We start from the raw sequence: 18,184 nt of genomic DNA, 5'->3' as shown, positions 1-18,184 counted from the left end.
AGAGCCCTATGAAAGGAAACAGGACAGAGAAATCAACTCTGCTTGGGATAGGATGTGGGGGGAGGCAGAGTATCAAGGAAATTCCAGGAGAAGTATACTTTGAGCTGAGTCTTAAAGGAAGGATGAATAAGAATTCAATAATCAATAATATTCAAAAACAGGAAAACATTCTTGAAAAATTAAGAGAGCAACTTTCTAGCTAAATTCTGGTTCACAAGCATACCCAATGCTTACAAAAGCATAGAAGAAACCAAATATAATATGGTTGCCCTCCACTGATGAAAAATCAGAGTTGCTAGGTTTTTTAGTTTGTAATTTAATAGCATAATGATGCAAGTTTCTTATTAAAATTAAATTATGACAACAGTGTTAACATACAGGAATATATACCTTGTCTCTTGCAGTAAGAAATCGTGGATCATCTTGAAAAGCTTCTTTGACAAGTCTACTAAATCTATTAAACAGTGTAAGTAACTGTTCAACATATTTCTCAGAGTCCTAAAAATAAAGTGTTTTATATTAAGTTGAGTTTAAAAAAAAAATACAAAAAATGAGAAAATATAAACATAATTTTTATAACACACTATAGCTTTAAAATTTGGGAACTTTTCTGAAATATTTTTTTATTAAGAAAGGTGTTCCAACATTACTGTCTTGCCATCAATTTAAAATACCCAATTTTAAATACCCTATCCTGCATTTACAAAATAACTTTGATATATATCTATCATTGTCATTGAGGAGAACTTACAGTAGTAATAGTTTCAGCAGCTGCTACCATATCTGCCAGGCCTGCACTGATGATATGTTCCTCCAAGTCTTTCAACATTGGCTCTATCCCATTAGGAACTTTGTCCATTAATGAAAACATCAAATGTAATTCTGAAATGACAGAACACACCCATGTAATCATTTCATCCATCAGAACAGACTTTCTCTTTGATTTGTATCATGGATCTAGAATGCCTATGATAATAAGAGTGTGGGGAAATATTAGCTGGAAGTTGATAGCTTTACTAGTATTCTGTGGGTGCAATTAGTTTAGGAGTTGTTATAGTAAGTACTATAACTTCCTGATCTACAATCTCAGTCTGACAAATATTATTTTTAAAAGAAACTCTAATTAAAGTGATCACACACTGCAAAACCCAACTCCTCTTAAAAGGTGAGTCATTTGACCTTCAATGCAATAGAATATATTTATTCTAAGAAATACAAAAGTTTACACAGAAAAGTAGTTACATTTCGTAAAGTAGATGCAATATTAAATACACAATACACAGTCACATCACTAAGGGGTAAAATAATGTCCTCAGATTGTCCAGAGTAACAAGGTAATATAAAACTGTATTCATAAAGAATTTTTCAGTTTACAAAAAGCACTTTCTCCTATTATCCCATTTAATTGACCTTCACAATAATCTTACCTCACAGAATGGTTACCACTAGATAAATCCTTTTGAAGGGAGTCCACCTTGGATCAGACATAACTCTACTTAGCTTGGCATACAGAAATTCAAATATTTCGTTTATGCCAAATGAGAAACTTGCTTTTACTCCAAAATGCTTCTGAAGAGTGTATAGACTTAAGTGAGCTGAAATACATACTTGAAAGACAACTAGAGATTAAATAGGACCTTGCAATTTTATGCAATGAAATCTAGAGAGTAATACATCAAAATGTTAAAAGTGGTTGTCTCTGAGTAGTAAGGATATGGGTAATTTTTACTGTATTCTTTTTGGTATTAATGTACTTGCTACCTCCCAAAACAGAACTTAATCATATTTAAGTAATAAAAAAATAACATTTAAGTAATAAAAAATACACTTCAGAAATCTTAAATTACAAGATATTTGGGGGGAGAGGGATGAAGACTACCAACATAGAGTGTTTTATTACTTTTAAAAAATATTTGCCACAAGGTTCCACACAAAAGTCAAAATACCTAGTTCTATCCTTTACCATATGTTTACCATTTAAATTAGCCTTTAAAAGCAGCATCCTACTTTTGAGAACAAATTGAAATTCGCATGTGAGCACACACAAACATACTGATACCTAAGGGGGAGAAATGCTTAAAACATAAGTTTATAAAGAAGATTTTCTTTACAGTGTTTCTAAATATGCTAAATATTTTTATTATTTTCTTTACGCAGTTTGCCATAACAAAAATACCTATGTATAAAAGAATGATCTAACAGCAATTTATTAAAAGTGATGTGCTTCAAAGATATCCTCTTAAAAGAGTATGAGAACTTTATGTGATGTTTTACCTACTTTCAGTTTCATTTCGCTTGATCATGCCTTGGCACTCTGCTAAGATAGTCTCTTTAAAGGATGTCACCAGGGCATTTACACAGCATTCCATGAGCTGAAATACATCAAAAATTGGTCAAGGCTATTATAAGCACAAATAAGGCACAAATCTATTCCACTCCATTTTGCTTCATAGTTCCATAAAACCACAATGTTCAACAACAGCAAAAAACTAAGAATACTGAAAGTAGATTTTACTTACCTTTACTAGAGGATTGTTGAAGATAGATACTCTTATTTTAGTTTACCAAAGCATACTTCCCCCTAAGGAAAAGCCTATAGAACTTAGGTTCTCTTTAGAAATTTTAATGAAAGTCCCCAACAAGGGGAGGAAAAAAAACTTTTTAATGTACAAAACAAACTGAAAAACTAAACTTCAATGAACTCTTATCTGGAGAGAACCTGTGTTGGAATTAGATTCTAAAATGCTAGAAGTATGAACATCCACTCAACACATAGTAGGTTTCATTGCTGTGAGCACCAAAGAAGTGTTAGGATACAGAGAAGAATAAGCTATAACCTCTGCTTTGGAGAAGATCACTGTCTTATTGAGGGTGGGGAGGGAAGCAAACTTTAATAAATACAACTCAGTTAAGTGGCAAAACACACACACACACAAACAGAAACAAACCAAGGAACTACTATTTTTTTCTGGGTAGTTAAAAAGGTCTCATCCACAAGATGAAATCTAAATTGGATCTTGAAAAGTAAGTACAAATCTTAAAATGGATTGGGTATTCTAAGAAAAAGAAGCTGAATATGAAGAGACAGTGGGAGAGAAAGCTAGAAAGGTAGACTGGAGCCAGATTATGAATGAAAATCTATGGTTTGGGATTTTACTCTATAGGTAGGGAAGGTTTTAAACAGAAGATAAATGTAATGAGCTTCTATTCCCCCACCAAGTCATTTTTAAAAGGACAGTCTAACGTCAGCAAGGTAGGTGGTACTGAGTGGTGGTAGGGAGAATGGCAAACATGGCTGTTGAAAGATTCCAAGTAAGATGGTCAGGGTCTAATGTTCTGGCTGGCTCCATTCCATCACTGCTCCTTCGTGTCATATATTTACTCTCCTTGCAGGTATCAAAATGAACAGGTTGTGATTACTAACACAAGGTACACTAAGGCTGATATCTCTCTTCTGAAAAACAGATCATCTGTCTGTATTAAGGAAGGGAATTGTGTGTGCCTTAAAAGTTCTTTGCTAAAAATTCCTCTTGGAATTGACATAATGTTGTTAAATTACTGAAGTTAAATTTAGGTAATGGAGATTCATTATATCACTGTTTCCACTTATTAAAATGTTAAAAAATTTTCCATAATAAAAGGGTTTTTTTCAGGTCCCTCCCTCTTTGAGAATTACACTAATGACTTTAAAGTCCATGTACGTCAATTTCTGCCCTAAGAAAAACACCATACATATGAAGTGGTTGAGAAATTTCTGCCAAGGTGGGAAGCTCTGCCCCAATTACTGAGTAATCTCATTCTATACCAGCTCTGGAATATGCACAATGGAACACTCCCACCTTTGACAGAGAATAGGTAAATCTAACTATATACAACTAATGAAGAAAAAAGAGAAAGCGCAATCAGATTAAGCTCTGTTTTCTAAAATAAGCTCTATTTTCTGTTTTCTAAAATAATCTCTGTTTTCTGTTTCACTGAAAATTTACACTTGAACATAATCTAGTTCAGGAGTAGTCCAAATTTTGCAGACTCCAAAAATCGTGTGTCTTGTGTTTCAAACTGTTGTGAAATGTTTTAATGGCTGTGACCAGCTTTTTTTTTTTTTTAATATAGAACAGAACAAAAAAAAAATCAGAGTGCATCACATATAAAAACAATGAATATTATTTCGTAACATTGTTTCAGCTATGAGCAAATAAACAAAGCATATACTAAGTCACAATAAAAAATGTATTTCTTATTGTGGGTTACAATGAGGATTTAAAGGAGAGACTAGGGAGGCTAGATGTCCAGTGGTTAGGACTCGGGCTCTCACTGCCATGGGTCTCGGTTCAATGCCTGGTCAGAGAACCAAGATCCTGCAAGCCATGTGGTGCAACCAAAAAAATAACATAACATAAACGAAAGGCTAAATTGACAAGATAGTTGAAGTAAACTGAGCAGAATTTGGTAACTGCTTAGATGAAAGGAGTTAGGGATATAAAGGTTACTGAAGCACTTTCTAGCTTGAAAGGTTAAACAAGTTATTATAATAACAAATACCTTTTAATGAGCACCTACTCTGTACGAAGCATTGTGCTAAATGCTTTACATACATTATCTGATTAACCCATATGTCATTTAACTCATGAAAACCTTATGAAGCAGATATTTAACATATGAGGAAACAAGCTTAGAGAGGCTAAGTAACTTACAAATGTTACACAATTAGTTCATAAGGTCTTGAGCTGTAATATGAGGCCAGGTATGTGACTCCAAGCCTACAACTTTTGATACTACATTAAGAGAGCAAGTATATACTTAGTAATGGCTATGTGCTCAGAAATGAGTTAAGTGTTGTAAGGAATAGAGAAGATAAAACATGGTTTATACACTCAATGCTGTTACAATCCAGTTGGGGATATTTAACTATAGTGTATCTAAAATGTGTGCATACTTCATACATAACAGAGGTATATGAAAAGTTCAATTTCACCAATAAAGCAAAGAGATGGAAATAAACACATTATTACGACACTATAAATAAACTTCACAAGGACACAGACTGTGTTCCATCCAGCTATATATTCATGCACTCAACACATTCAGTGCTTGATAAATAACACAACAAAGTAGCCTATAATCTGCTACTAAATCAAGTTGTAGAAACAATTGGTACAGTGGGAATTCAAATAACAGGAAATGGATGAAGGCTAGAGTATTTGGGGAGACTCACAAGATGGGCTTTAAGAATTCTGAAGGATTTGAATAGGCAGAAAAGAAGAAAAGTAAAACATTACTTAAAAGAATGAATCCAAGAAAAAAACGAATAGAATGAGGTAGATGAATAAGGAAATATTCCTTATTGGGTAGAATGACTCTTACTGGACAGTATTAAGTTAGAAAAGTAAGTTATGGCCAAATTATGAAGGGCCTTGAAAATCAGAGATAGGAAATCAAGATACTATGGTTTTTTGAATAAAGAAGTAAAATAATGAAAGAGTAGCCTCAACTCACAAAACAAGAAATACAAATGGTCCATAATAAGAATAAAGTAGTGGAAAATCCAATGTTCTTAATGATAGGAACTAGCAGATGGATATTCCCTTGAATTAAACTATTAATGTCAATCCTAAAAAAATAAAAAAATAAAAATAAATAAAGATGCCCAGCCTCATTAGCAATTTTTCTTTTTTTGGGCTGCGCCATGCAGCATGTGGGATCTTAGTTCCCCAACCAGCAATCGAACCCACGCCCTTGCATTGGAAGCGCAGTCTTAACCACTGGACTGCCAGGGAAGTCCCCTAGTAATTTTTAAATGCACATTAAAAAATCTTTTAAAATCTATGATACTGGGAAATTGGCAAAATTAACAGACTGAAAAAACCCAGATCAGCAAAGATAAACAGGCATATTGTTAATAGGAATCAGAATTACAACAACATTTCTGAAAATCAGTTTGGTGTTATATAGCAATCTGTAAAAGGTGCATACCCTTTGCTTCAGCAATCTCATTTCCAGGAAATTCCATTCCAAGAGAATGCCACATGTAAGAAAGATGTGTGCATAAAGATGTTAAAAATATATCAGGATATAAGATATAAAGATATAAGCATGTAAATACATTCCAAGAAGTACTATTTATTAAAAAAACCATAATAATAACAAATAATAATGAAAATTCCCATCATTAGAGAAGTAGTTAGGTATATTATAGTACATACATATGATGAAATATATACAGGCAGTAAAAATAATGTTATAATATAGAAGTGTTTAGAGTAAAAATGTACATCATAACATCTTTAAATGCTAGAGGAAAGAAAGAAAGAGAGAAAAGAAAGAAGAGATGGAATTCCCTGGCAGTCCAGTGGTTAGGACTTGGCATTTTCACTGCCAGGGCCTGGGTTCAATCCCTAATCAGGGAACTAAGACCCTGCAAGCTGCACAGCTCGGCCAAATAAAAAAAAATTTTTTTTAATTTAAAAAAAATAAAGAAAGAAGAGAAGGAAAGGGAAGGGAAGGAAAAGAAAGGATAGGAGAGGAGGAAAGGGAAAAAAGGAAAGAAAAGAAAAAAAGGATCAACCAAGCAAGTATGACAAAATGATGATCATTGTTGAATCTGCTGGCTAGGTTTGGAGGGTGGGGTTCATTACACTATTTTCTCTACTTCTGAAAATATTTGAAAAGTTTCATAACAAATATTTTTTTAAAAAATAAAGAGAAGAATCATGGTATTCCCTGTGTACTGAAAATCCTTTAGAAAACTATTTTATGTAGGCAAAAAGAAGAAAGGGAGGTTGCTTGATAGAGTTCTCTCCTTATCTCCAAAGAGTCTTGTCTTAACAAGAGGGTCAGTTCCTTGAGGGCAGGGACCATGTTATTCCTCTTTTGTATTTTTCTCCCCATCATTTACCAAAGTTCTACATACAGAGTCAACCCTGAGTATATATATTTGTTATTTGAAAAATACATCTTGAATGGAAAGGATAGTGATAAACCATCTCTCTCACCTTGTATTCCCTTTCTGTCTCCTTTTGCTAGCTTCCGTGAAGAAAAAAACTTTTTGCCATATGTCATCAACTCCTGTATTTTGCCTGAGATGAGCACAACTTCTAAATCCATAGCAATCTCCCCAGAGGTCTGCAAGGTGAAACACTTTAACTATCAATGTGCTTGATGTTTTACCTTCCTTTATAGCAAAACTCTTCAAGGATGATGCCTGCCATAAAACACAGCAGGCACTCAGTATTTGTTGAATGAATGAATGCATAGCTCTGTGAAGATGAGAAAGGTGGGATAACGCAGGCTAACTGATGTACTAGAGTCTTTTTTTAGTGGTATTCAATTTGCACAATTAATGCTACTTCACTGAAGTTTAATAAAAACAATAGGAACAGATCTGATTTTTGTTAGTTATGTAATTCCCTATAAGTAATAACTTGCTTTTCCCTTAGCTATAAAATAGAGGAGTTGAATTAAAAATCATCCTAGATTACTCCACCTTAAGATTCTACTTTATCATTATCAGGTCTTTAACCATACAAGGATATGTGTATGTATTCAAGGATTCATTCATTCCATGTGTGGTAGGCTATTCTCAAAATTAACTTTTGTTTTTTTTTTTTAAAAGGTTTTTTTAAACCTTTATAACCAGTGCTTCTTGCTTCATTTCTCAACTAGTTACACAAGTAACTCTACATAGACCAATGGAGTCAGTTAGACTCACCTTGACTTTTTAAATACCACCCTTAATATACTTAAATACTCAAGGTTAACAAGTACTTTACTTACTTTAATGTTAACAACTTATGACTTTTGACCTTGTTGCTAATTCCATTTTTTATCAATATTTTGCACAGGTAGTAAAATAGTGTCTATCTGAGAATCAGTAAGCAACTTCTGTAAACCACAGCCCTAACAGTAAAAACTACCATGCCAGGCACAGCATTTAAATGTTTTGATATAGTAGTTCATCAAACACAAGTGAGTGGGTATTACCCCACTTTACAGTTAGGAAAACAAGGATTACAAAGGTTGAAGAACTTGCCAAAGGGCACACAGCTGGTAAAATGACAATGGAATTCAAATCCTCATCTTCTTCCAACATGTATGTCCCTAACCAGTGTAATACACTGCTTCCCTATCAGAGCTCTGGTCAATGAGAAGAAATGAAGACTTGCCATCACCATTTCACTCTCTATTCCATTATTCCACTGTATAAACAATCCATTTTATTCTAGTGTTACTTTGAAGATAGGAACCCGTTCTATCTTCTTATCCCCACTAGCACAAGGCCTGACATAGTTTAGGTGCATAATAAATAATAAATGACTGCCTTCAGGTAAAACCAAGCTATACAGGACTATCACCTAAAATACTAATAGCCACAGAAAAAAAATTTTAAGTAATTTTGTTTTATATTTTTTCTCGTTCTTTTCTTACGGTTATGTGTCACTTTTCTGTCAATAATGCCTCTTCAAGCAGCACAGCTCTGAAGGCTCTTACCCGGTTTTAATAAAATACAGTGCTCATCTGCTAGAGGCCCATCCAGTGATAACCAAGCTCATCAGAATTGTGTTGGGGCTAAGCTGGATCTGGGTGGGGCTAAGTTGTTCTCCTATAAGTAGAAGTTGAACACTGGGCCTGTCAGACATCTAATGTAATGCAGCTGCTCAGAACTCTTGGCCTAACTTACTTTTTTTTTAAAAATTATTTATTTATTTATTTAATTTATTTATGGCTGTGTTGGGTCTTCGTTTCTGTGCGAGGGTTTTCTCTAGTTGTGGCAAGTGGGGACCACTCTTCATCGCGGTGCGCAGGCCTCTCATTATCGCGGCCTCTCTTGTTGTGGAGCACAGGCTCCAGACACGCAGGCTCAGTAATTGTGGCTCACGGGCCCAGTTGCTCCGCAGCATGTGGGATCCTCCCAGACCAGGGCTCGAACCCGTGTCCCCTGCATTGGCAGGCAGACTCTCAACCAGTGCACCACCAGGGAAGCCCCTAACTTACTTTTTAAGTTCTCCACTGAACTGCAAGTAGCTAAAGTTGCTAAAAGGGTTATCTTCTGGATGAGTCAAGTATTACTATATCATACCTACTACAAACACATTGACAACTCAAGCATGCTTGCACATGTGTACAAAGACACACACACAAAGCATTTGATCCAAGTTTGGGCACTCAACCCAAGCTAGGCCAATTAGAGCTAGGCTAATTAAAACCGGTGGGACAAGACTCCTCTCAGGTCACAAACTGGAGGGACAAACTGGCAGCATTCATGATCCTGACTTCAATTTAACACAGGTTCATTGGTGACTCAGATACCATGAGCAGTATCACTATAGATGATATAAATTTCCAAAAGTGAAAAAAATTTAAGATTCCAAACAAAAAATATATTTTCATTGCTCAATTTACACAATAATATACCTAGAAAATGAAGTGTATTACTAATATCATGCAAAAATGTTTTGGTTTAAAAGTAAAATGAAATTAAATTCTAGACTCAGATAACTAAGTGTAAACAAGATTTTCATTTACATGAGTGGCCAGTGGGACCACTGAATATTATTTTTGGGATATGGGCTAATTCTTATTTATGTGGGACAGTCTGAGCACTGTGAGACATGTAGCATTCCTGGACTACATTCACTAAAAATCAATCATTGTGACAACCAAAAAAAAAAAAAAAGCCTCCACAAATTTCTATAACACTCGCTGGAGGTAGATACTATCTTCATTGAAAATCTCTGGCCTAGAGATTTCAGTTCAAAATATCAATATATTAGCCTATCTAAACAACTCACAGCATAACTCACTTTTCTTCGATTCATCTCTATTAGAATCTGCTGTACTGATGACAAGCAAATTCACATGAAAGTTGAATTAGGATAAATCGATAAAAGGATCCTAAAAATATTGTGATTACATGCTAAACCAAACATTTAAACATTTTACGTATAAAAAACAGAAACATCTTGAGAGTAACTTTTATTGGCTATATAGTATATGTCAAAATCCCTTTGGGGTATAAATTTTTATCCATTAAAAATGGGACTTTGGGACTTCCCTGGAGGTCCAGTTGTTAAGACTCCACACTTCCATTGGAGGGGGCACAGGTTCAATCCCTGGTTGGGGAACTAGGATCCCACATGCTGCACAGTGTGGCCAAAAAAAAAAAAAGGCAGGGAGACTTTCTGTTCTATCCTAAAATGAAAGAATGCTATTATGTTAGGAACTCTGTTAATGTGATTTCCTGAATTAGTTCAACGGAGGAAAATGCCACATGATCATCTCCATTGATGCTTCCCAAATAATAAAGGCATTCTTCACAATATTCTTTATTTTTTTACATTTTATTTTGATTTTAGCCTTACAAAAAGTTGTAAAAATAGAGTTCCTATACATCCATCACCCTATTTCCCATAATGGTAACTTTTTACGTAACTACAGCACAACTATCAAAACCATGAAAATAATATTCGTATGATATTAATTAACTACAGACCTTATTAGAAATTCACCAGTTTTTCCTATTCCAGGATGCTATCTACAAACCCAGATTACATTTTGTTGTTAGTTTTCCTAGTCTCCTCCAATCTGTGACAATTTCTTGGTCCATGTGTGTGTGTTATGATCTTGACGCATTAATTTGTATTGGCATATAGTTGCTTTACAATGTTCTGTTAGTTTCTACTATACAGCAAAATGAATCAGCTATACATATACATATATTCCCTCTTTTTTTGGATTTCCTTCCCATTTAGGTCACCACAGTGCATTAAGTAGAGTTCCCTGTGCTATACAATATGTTCTCATTAGTTATCTATTTTATACACAGTATCAATAGTGTATATGTCAATCCCAATCTCCCAGTTCCTCCCATCCTCCTCTTTCCCTCTTGGTATCCATGCATCAGTTCTCTACCTCTGTGTCTCTATTTCTGCTTTGCAAATCGATTTCATCTATACCATTTTTCTAGATTCCACATATGTGCGTTAATATACGATATTTGTTTTTCTGACTTAGTTCACTCTGTACGACAGTCTCTAGGTCCATTCACGTCTCTACAAATGACCCAATTTCATTCCTTTTTATGGCTGAGTAATAGTCCATTGTATACACGTACCACATCTTCTTTACCTGTTCCTCTGTTGATGGACATTTAGGTTGCTTCAATGTCTTGGCTATTGTAAATAGTGCTGCTGAGAACACAGGGGTGCATGTGTCTTTTTGAATTATGGTTTTCCCTGGGTATATGCCCAGTAGTGGGATTGCTGGGTCATATGATAATTCTATTTTTAGTTTTTTAAGGAACCCCCATACTGTTTTCCATTTACATGGCTGTATCAATTTACATTCCTACCAACAGTGCAATGAGGGGTCCCTTTTCTCCACATGCTCTCCAGCATTTGTTTGTAGATTTTTTGATGATGGCCATTCTGACCTGTATGAGGTGATACCTCATCCTAGCTTTGATTTGCATTTCTCTACTAATTCGTGATGTTGAGCACCTTTCCACATGCCATCTGTATGTTTTTTGGAGAAATTTCTATTTAGGTCTTCCGCCCATTTTTTGATTAGGTCGTTTTTTTGATATTGAGCTGCATGAGCTGCTTGTATATTTTGGAGATTAATCCTTTGTCAGTTGCTTTGTTTGCAAATATTTTCTCCCATTCTGAAGGTTGTCTCTTTGTCTTGTTTATGGTTTCCTTTGTTGTGCAAAAGCTTTTAATTAGGTCCCATTTGTTTATTTTTGTTTTTATTTCCATTACTCTAGGAGGTGGGTCAAAAAAGATCTCACTGCGATTTATGTCAGAGTGTTCTATGTTTTCCTTTAAGAGTTTTATAGTGTCTGGCTTTACATTTAGGTCTTTAATCCATTTTGAGTTTATTTTTGTGTGTGGTGTTAGGGAATGTTCTAATTTCATTCCTTTACATGTCCAGTTTTCCCAGCACCACTTACTGAAGAGGCTGTCTTTTCTCCATTGTATTATATATTTTTGCCTCCTTTGTCATAGATTAGGTGACCATAGGTGTGTGGGTTTGTATCTGGGCTTTATATCCTGCTCCATGGATCTATATTTCTGTTTTTGTGCCAGTAACATACTGTCTTGATTACTGTAGCTTTGTAGTATAGTCTGAGGTCATGGAGCCTGATTCCTCCAGCTCCGTTTTTCTTTCTCAAGATTGCTTTGGCTATTCGGGGTCTTTTGTGTTTCCACACAAATTGTAAAATTTTTTGTTCTACTTCTGTAAAAAATGCCATTGGTAATTTGATAGGGATTGCACTGAATCTGTAGATTGCTTTGGGTAGTATAGTCATTTTCACAATATTAATTCTTCCAATCCAAGAACTTGGTGTATCTCGCCATCTGTTTGTGTCATTTTGGTTTCTTTCATCAGTATCCTACAGTTTTCTGTGTACAGGTCTTTTGCCTCCTTAGGTAGGATCTTGACACTTTTAAAGAATAGTAGCCAGTTATTTTGTAGACTGCCCCCAAAATAGGGATTGTCTAAAATTTTCTCATTAGAATAAGAGTATTAATTTTTGACAAGAATACAACAGAAATGATTTTGTACTCTTCTTAGTGTATCATATCAAGGGGTACATAATATCAATACGTCCTATTACTGGTTATATTAACCTTGATCACTTGATTAAGATAAGTGTTTTTTTGGTTTCTCCATCACAGTAACTATTTTTCCCTTACCAAATATCTTGAGGAAGATACTCTGAAACTGTCAATTCTACCTCAAACCTTTGGCCACTGATTTTAGTATCTATTAGTGGAGCTTGTCTGCAACAACTATTAGTGTGATTGTACCTAATAGTGATCGTCAATTTCCCTCCACATTTTTAGAGAATTCTTCTCTAAAAATCTGAACATTTTTCATGTTTGATGGCCAGTATTAAGTATATATCTGTATCTTTTTTCCAACTTTTTTCTACCAGATATTTATCATTTTTTGTTCCTCAATTTTTAAAAGTTCTTTATATAGTAGAACTTTATATAGTAGGGATATTAGGCTTTTGTCTGTGACATATATTTCAAATTCTTTTTCCCACGTTGTGAGCTGATTTTTAACTTTGCTGACTGTGCTTTTTGCAATTACATTTTTTTTAATTTTTAAAATTATTTTATTTTTATTGAGGTATAATTGCCATATAACATTAGTTTAAGGTGTGCAACATAATAGATAATTGTATACATTGTGAATTAAGTCACCACAATTAAGTCCAGTTAACATACATACACAATTACATACATAGTTAAAAATTTTATTTTCTTATGATGAGAACTTCTAAGATTGCAATTTTTTTAGTGTATAGTCATATTTGTCAGTCTTTTCTTTTACTGACTCTGAACTTTGAGTCATAATAAAAAACCTCTCTCTACGCCAAAGTTAAAGAGGAATTCTTCTAGTACTTGTATGATTCCATTTTTAACACTTAGATCCCTGATCTATTTGGGGTTTATTTTTCTGAATGGTGTAAAATACAGATCAAAAGATCTTTTTCCAAGTATCTGCTGAGTCGTCCCATCACCATCTTTACTGCCACTGATTTGACATCCAACCTTTGTCATATATAATTCTGCACTTTCTATTCCATTCCACTAGTCCACTATCTATTCATGTGTCAATATCACACTATTTTTTTTAATTTATGTATTTTTATTAAAATCAATTCATAGTTGATTTAAAACATTGTATTACTTTCAGATAGGTGTACAGTTAGTTAGGTATACAGCATAGTGATTCAGTATTTTTGCAGACTATACTCCATTATAGTTATTATAAGGTAATAGGTATAATTCCCTGCACTATACAGTATATCCTTGTTGCTTATCTATTTTATATACAGTAGTTTGTATCTGTTAATCCCATACCCCTAATTTATCTCTCCCCTCTTCCCTTACCCCTTTGGTAACCACAAGTTTGCTTCCTATATCTGTGACTGTTTCTGTTTTATATATTTGTATCATTTAGATTCCACATGTAAGTGATACCATACTGTGCATGTCTTTCTCTGATTCATTTCATCTCTAGGTCCATCCATGTTGCTGCAAATGGCAATATTTCATTCTTTTTTTATGGTTGAGTAATATTCCATGTGTGTGTGCTTGTGTGTGTGAGAACACATACACCCCACATCTTAATCCAATCATCTGTTGATGGGTACGTGGGTGGCTTCCATGTCTTGGCTATTGCAAATAGCACTGCTATGAACATCGGGGTGCATGTACCCTTTCGAATGAAGAGTTTTCGTCTTTTCCAGATGTATAACCAGGAGTGGGATTGCTGGATAGTATAGTAACTCTATTTTCAGTTTTTTAAGGAACCTCCATACTGTTCTCCATTGCGGCTGCACTAACTTGCATTCCCAACAACAGTGTACAAGAGTACCCTTTTCTCCACATCCTCTCCAACAGTTGTTATTTGTGAACTTTTTGATTATAGCCATTCTGACAGGTGTGAGGTGGTTCATCAGTGTAATTTTGATTTGCATTTCTCTAATAATTAGCAATGTTGAACATATTTTCATATGCCTTTTAGCCATCTCTATGTCTTCTTTGGAGAAATGTCTATTCAGGTCTTCTGCCCATTTTTTGATTGGGTTTTTTTTTCTGATATTGAGTTTTATGAGCTGTTCCTACATTTTGGATATTAATAAATCCTTGTTAATCCCTGTCGGCTGCATCATTTGCAAATATTTTCTCCCAGATTGTTTTCGTTTTCTTGATGGTTTCCTTTGCTGTGCAAAAGCTTTTAAGTTTAATTAGGCCCCATTTGTTTATTTTTGGTTTCATTTCTTTTGCCTTGAGAGACTCATCCAAGAAAATATTGCTACGATTTATGACAAAGGGTCCTGAATATATTCTCTTCTAGGAGCTTTATGGTTTCAGGTCTTACATTTATGTTTTTAAATTACTTTGAACTTATTTTTGTGTATGTGTGAGGGAATGTTCTAATCTCACTGTTTTACACATGGCTATATAGTTTCCCCAGACACCACTTGTTGAAGAGAGTGTCGGATTGCTTGGGCAATTCAGGGCCTTTTGTGGTTCCATATAAATTTTAGGATTATTTGTTCTAGTTCTGTGAAAAATGTCACGGGTATTTTGAATAGGGATTGCAATAAATCTGTAGATTGCTTTGGGTAGTATGGCCATTTTCAAAATATTAATTCTTCCAATCCAAGCAAGCATGGGATATCATTCCACTTCTTTGAATCATCTTCAATTTCCTTCAACAATGGTTTATAGTTTTCAGAGTATATGTCTTTAATCTCCTTGGTTAAGTTTATTCCTAGGTATTTACATTTTTTGATGTAATTTTAAATGAGATTGGTTTCTACATTCTCTGATATTTTATTATTAGTGTATAGAAACTGAACAGAAATAGAAGTACATTAATCTTGTATTCTGCAACTCTGCTGAATTCATTTCTTAGTTCTAATAGTTTTGGGGCGAAGACATTACGGTTCTCTGTTACAGAGTATCATGCCATCTGCAAATAGTGACAATTTTACCTCTTCCCTTTAAATTTGGATACCTTTTCTTTTTCTTGTCTTACTGCTGTGGCTAGGACTTCCAATACTAGGTTAAATAGAAGCAGCTACAATGGGCATCCTTATCTTGTTCCTGAATTTAGTGGGTAACCTTTCAGCTTTTCACCATGGAGTACTATGCTGACTGTGGGTTTGCTGTAAGTGGCCTTTGTTATGTTCCCTCTATCCCCACTTTGATAAGAGTTTTTACTATGAACAGATGTTGAATTTTTTCAAATGCTTTTTCTGCATCTACTGAGATATACCGTGATTTTTATCTTTCCTTTCTTTAATGTGGTGTATTACACTGATTTGCATATGCTGAATCATCCTTGTGACCCTGAAATAAATCCAATTTGATCATGGTGTATGATCCTTTTTACATATTGTTGTATGCGATTTGCTAATATTTTGTTGAGGATTTTTGCATTTGTATTCATGAAAGATATTAGCCTCTAATTTTCTTTTCTTGTAGTGTCTTTGTCTGCTATTGGTATTAGGCCTCATAGAATGAATCTGAGAGTGTTCCCTCCTCTTCAATTGATTTATTTTTTTATCTCTGTGGTATCAGTTGTTCTTTCTCCTCTTTCATTTCTTATTTTGTTTATTCGGATCCTATCGGTTTCTTCTTTGTGAGCCTGGCTGAAGATTTATCAATTTTATCTTTTCAAAAAAACCAGCTCTTGGTTTTAATAATCTTTTCTTTTGGTTTTTTTTAATCTTTATTTTTTTTCTCTATGATCTTTATATTTCTTTCCTTCTCCTGACTTTAGGCTTTGTTTGCTCTTCTTTTTCTATTTCTTTTAGGTGGTAGGTTAGGTTGAGATTTTTCTTGTTTCTTGAGGAAGGCCTGAAGTTGCTATGAATGTCCCTCTTAGAACTGCTTTTGCTGCATCCCATAGATTTTGGAAAGCGGTGTTTCCATTTTCATTTGTCCAGAGGTATTTTCTGATTTCCTCTTTGAGTTTCATCATTGACTCACTGGATTTTTAGCAGCATGTTGTTTAGTCTCCACATGTTTGTTATTTATCCACTTTTCTTTCTATGATTGATTTCTAGTTTCACACTGTTGTGATTAGAAAAAACTCTTGATGTAATTTCTATCCTCTTAAATTTGTTAAGTCTTGTTTTGTGACCTAGTATGTGACCTATCCTGGAAAGTGTTCCATGCGCACTTGAAAAGAATGTTTATTCTGCCCTTTTTTTTGGATGGAATGTCCCGTTGATAACAATTATATCCAACTCATCTATTCTGCCATTCAGGATCTCTGCTGCCTTATTGTCTGTCTGGATGACATGTCCACTGATGTCAGTGGGGTCCTACTATTACTGTATTAACTGTCAATTTCTCCTTTTATATCTGTATTTACTTTATACTTAGGTGTTCCTGGATTGGGTGCACATATGTTAACAAGTATAATATCCTCTTCTTGTATCAATTCCTTTATCATAATATACTGCCCTTCTTTGTCATTCATCATGGCCTTTAATTTTTTCTGAAATGAGTATTGCTACCCCTGCTTTCTTGTCATTTCTGTTTGCATGAAATAACTTATCCCATACCTACTTTCAGTCTGTGTGTCCTTCATCCTAAAGGGAGACTCTTGTAGCCAGCATACTTAAGGGTCTTGTTTTTTTATCCAATTAGCCTCCCTATGTCTTTTTTTTTTTAATTTATTTATGGCTGTGTTGGGTCTTCATTGCTGTGCACAGGGTTTCTCTAGTTGCAGTGAGCAGGGGCTACTCTTCGTTGCGGTGTGAGGGCTTCTCATTGCAGTGGCTTCTCTTGTTGCAGAGCATGGGCTCTAGGCACACAGGCTTCAGTAGTTGTGGCACATGGGCTCAATAGTTGTGGCACATGGGCTTAGCTGCTTCACAGCATGTGGGATCCTACTGGACCAGAGCTCAAACCCATGTCCCCTGCACCAGCAGGCAGATTATTAACCACTGCAACACCAGGGAAATCCCATCCCTCCCTATGTCTTTTGATCAGTGCATTTAGTCCACTGACATATAAAGTAATTATTGGTATGTGTTTACTTATGGCCCTTTTATTACCTGTTTTCCAGTTGTTCTTGTAGTTCTTCTCTGTTCATTTCATCTTCTTTTTGTTTCTTCTATTGTAATACCACACCACTTAATTACAGAGAATTTATATAGTATGTTTTAATGTCTGGTAGGGCTAGTTCTCTTCAAAGTTTTTATTTTCCAGTGTTTTTCCTGGCCATTCTTACATGTTTATTTTTCCACATGAACTTATTTTCAACTTGTCTAATTTCAATAAACAGTTGTTGGTATTTTTATTGGAATTACAGGAAATATATAAATTAATTTAGAGAAGAACTGATATCTGTATCTTTCAAGTCACAGAATTTAAGAATAAGAGATATCTTTCCATTTTTTCAAGTCTACATCTGTGTCTTTGGAGTGCCTAAAACTTTTCCTCTTACAGGTTTCACACATTTCTTACTAGATTTTTCCCAAGTATTTAATTTTCTTTGTTACTACTATAAGTAAGGTTTACCCTAACCTTATATCCTCTGTTTATTATTTGTGTACATGAAGACTGATATTTGTATGTTAATTTTATATCCTGCCACTTTCCTGAATTACTTTACTGTTTGAGTTTTATCATCGACTGTGGAGTTT

At 34.6% G+C, this 18,184-nt stretch overlaps 1 protein-coding gene across 1 annotated transcript in view; it reads right to left on the bottom strand.

The window, feature by feature from the left end:
- Window positions 1-18,184, bottom strand: part of CUL5 (cullin 5) — a 101,245-nt gene that overhangs the window by 29,530 nt on the left and 53,531 nt on the right. Inside the window, exons 8-10 of the mRNA XM_059930381.1 lie at window positions 2,279-2,372; window positions 752-882; window positions 391-498 (exon numbers count right to left, since the gene is read on the bottom strand). Of these exons, the coding sequence (XP_059786364.1) occupies window positions 391-498; window positions 752-882; window positions 2,279-2,372 (333 nt within the window). The remainder of the gene's footprint in view (window positions 1-390; window positions 499-751; window positions 883-2,278; window positions 2,373-18,184) is intronic.

This window comes from Balaenoptera ricei, chromosome 8 (genome assembly GCF_028023285.1).
Source record: "Balaenoptera ricei isolate mBalRic1 chromosome 8, mBalRic1.hap2, whole genome shotgun sequence".
Classification (NCBI taxonomy): Eukaryota; Metazoa; Chordata; class Mammalia; order Artiodactyla; family Balaenopteridae; genus Balaenoptera; species Balaenoptera ricei.
The sequence above is the reverse complement of the archived record's forward strand: the minus strand, read 5'-3'. Positions and strand labels throughout refer to the sequence as shown.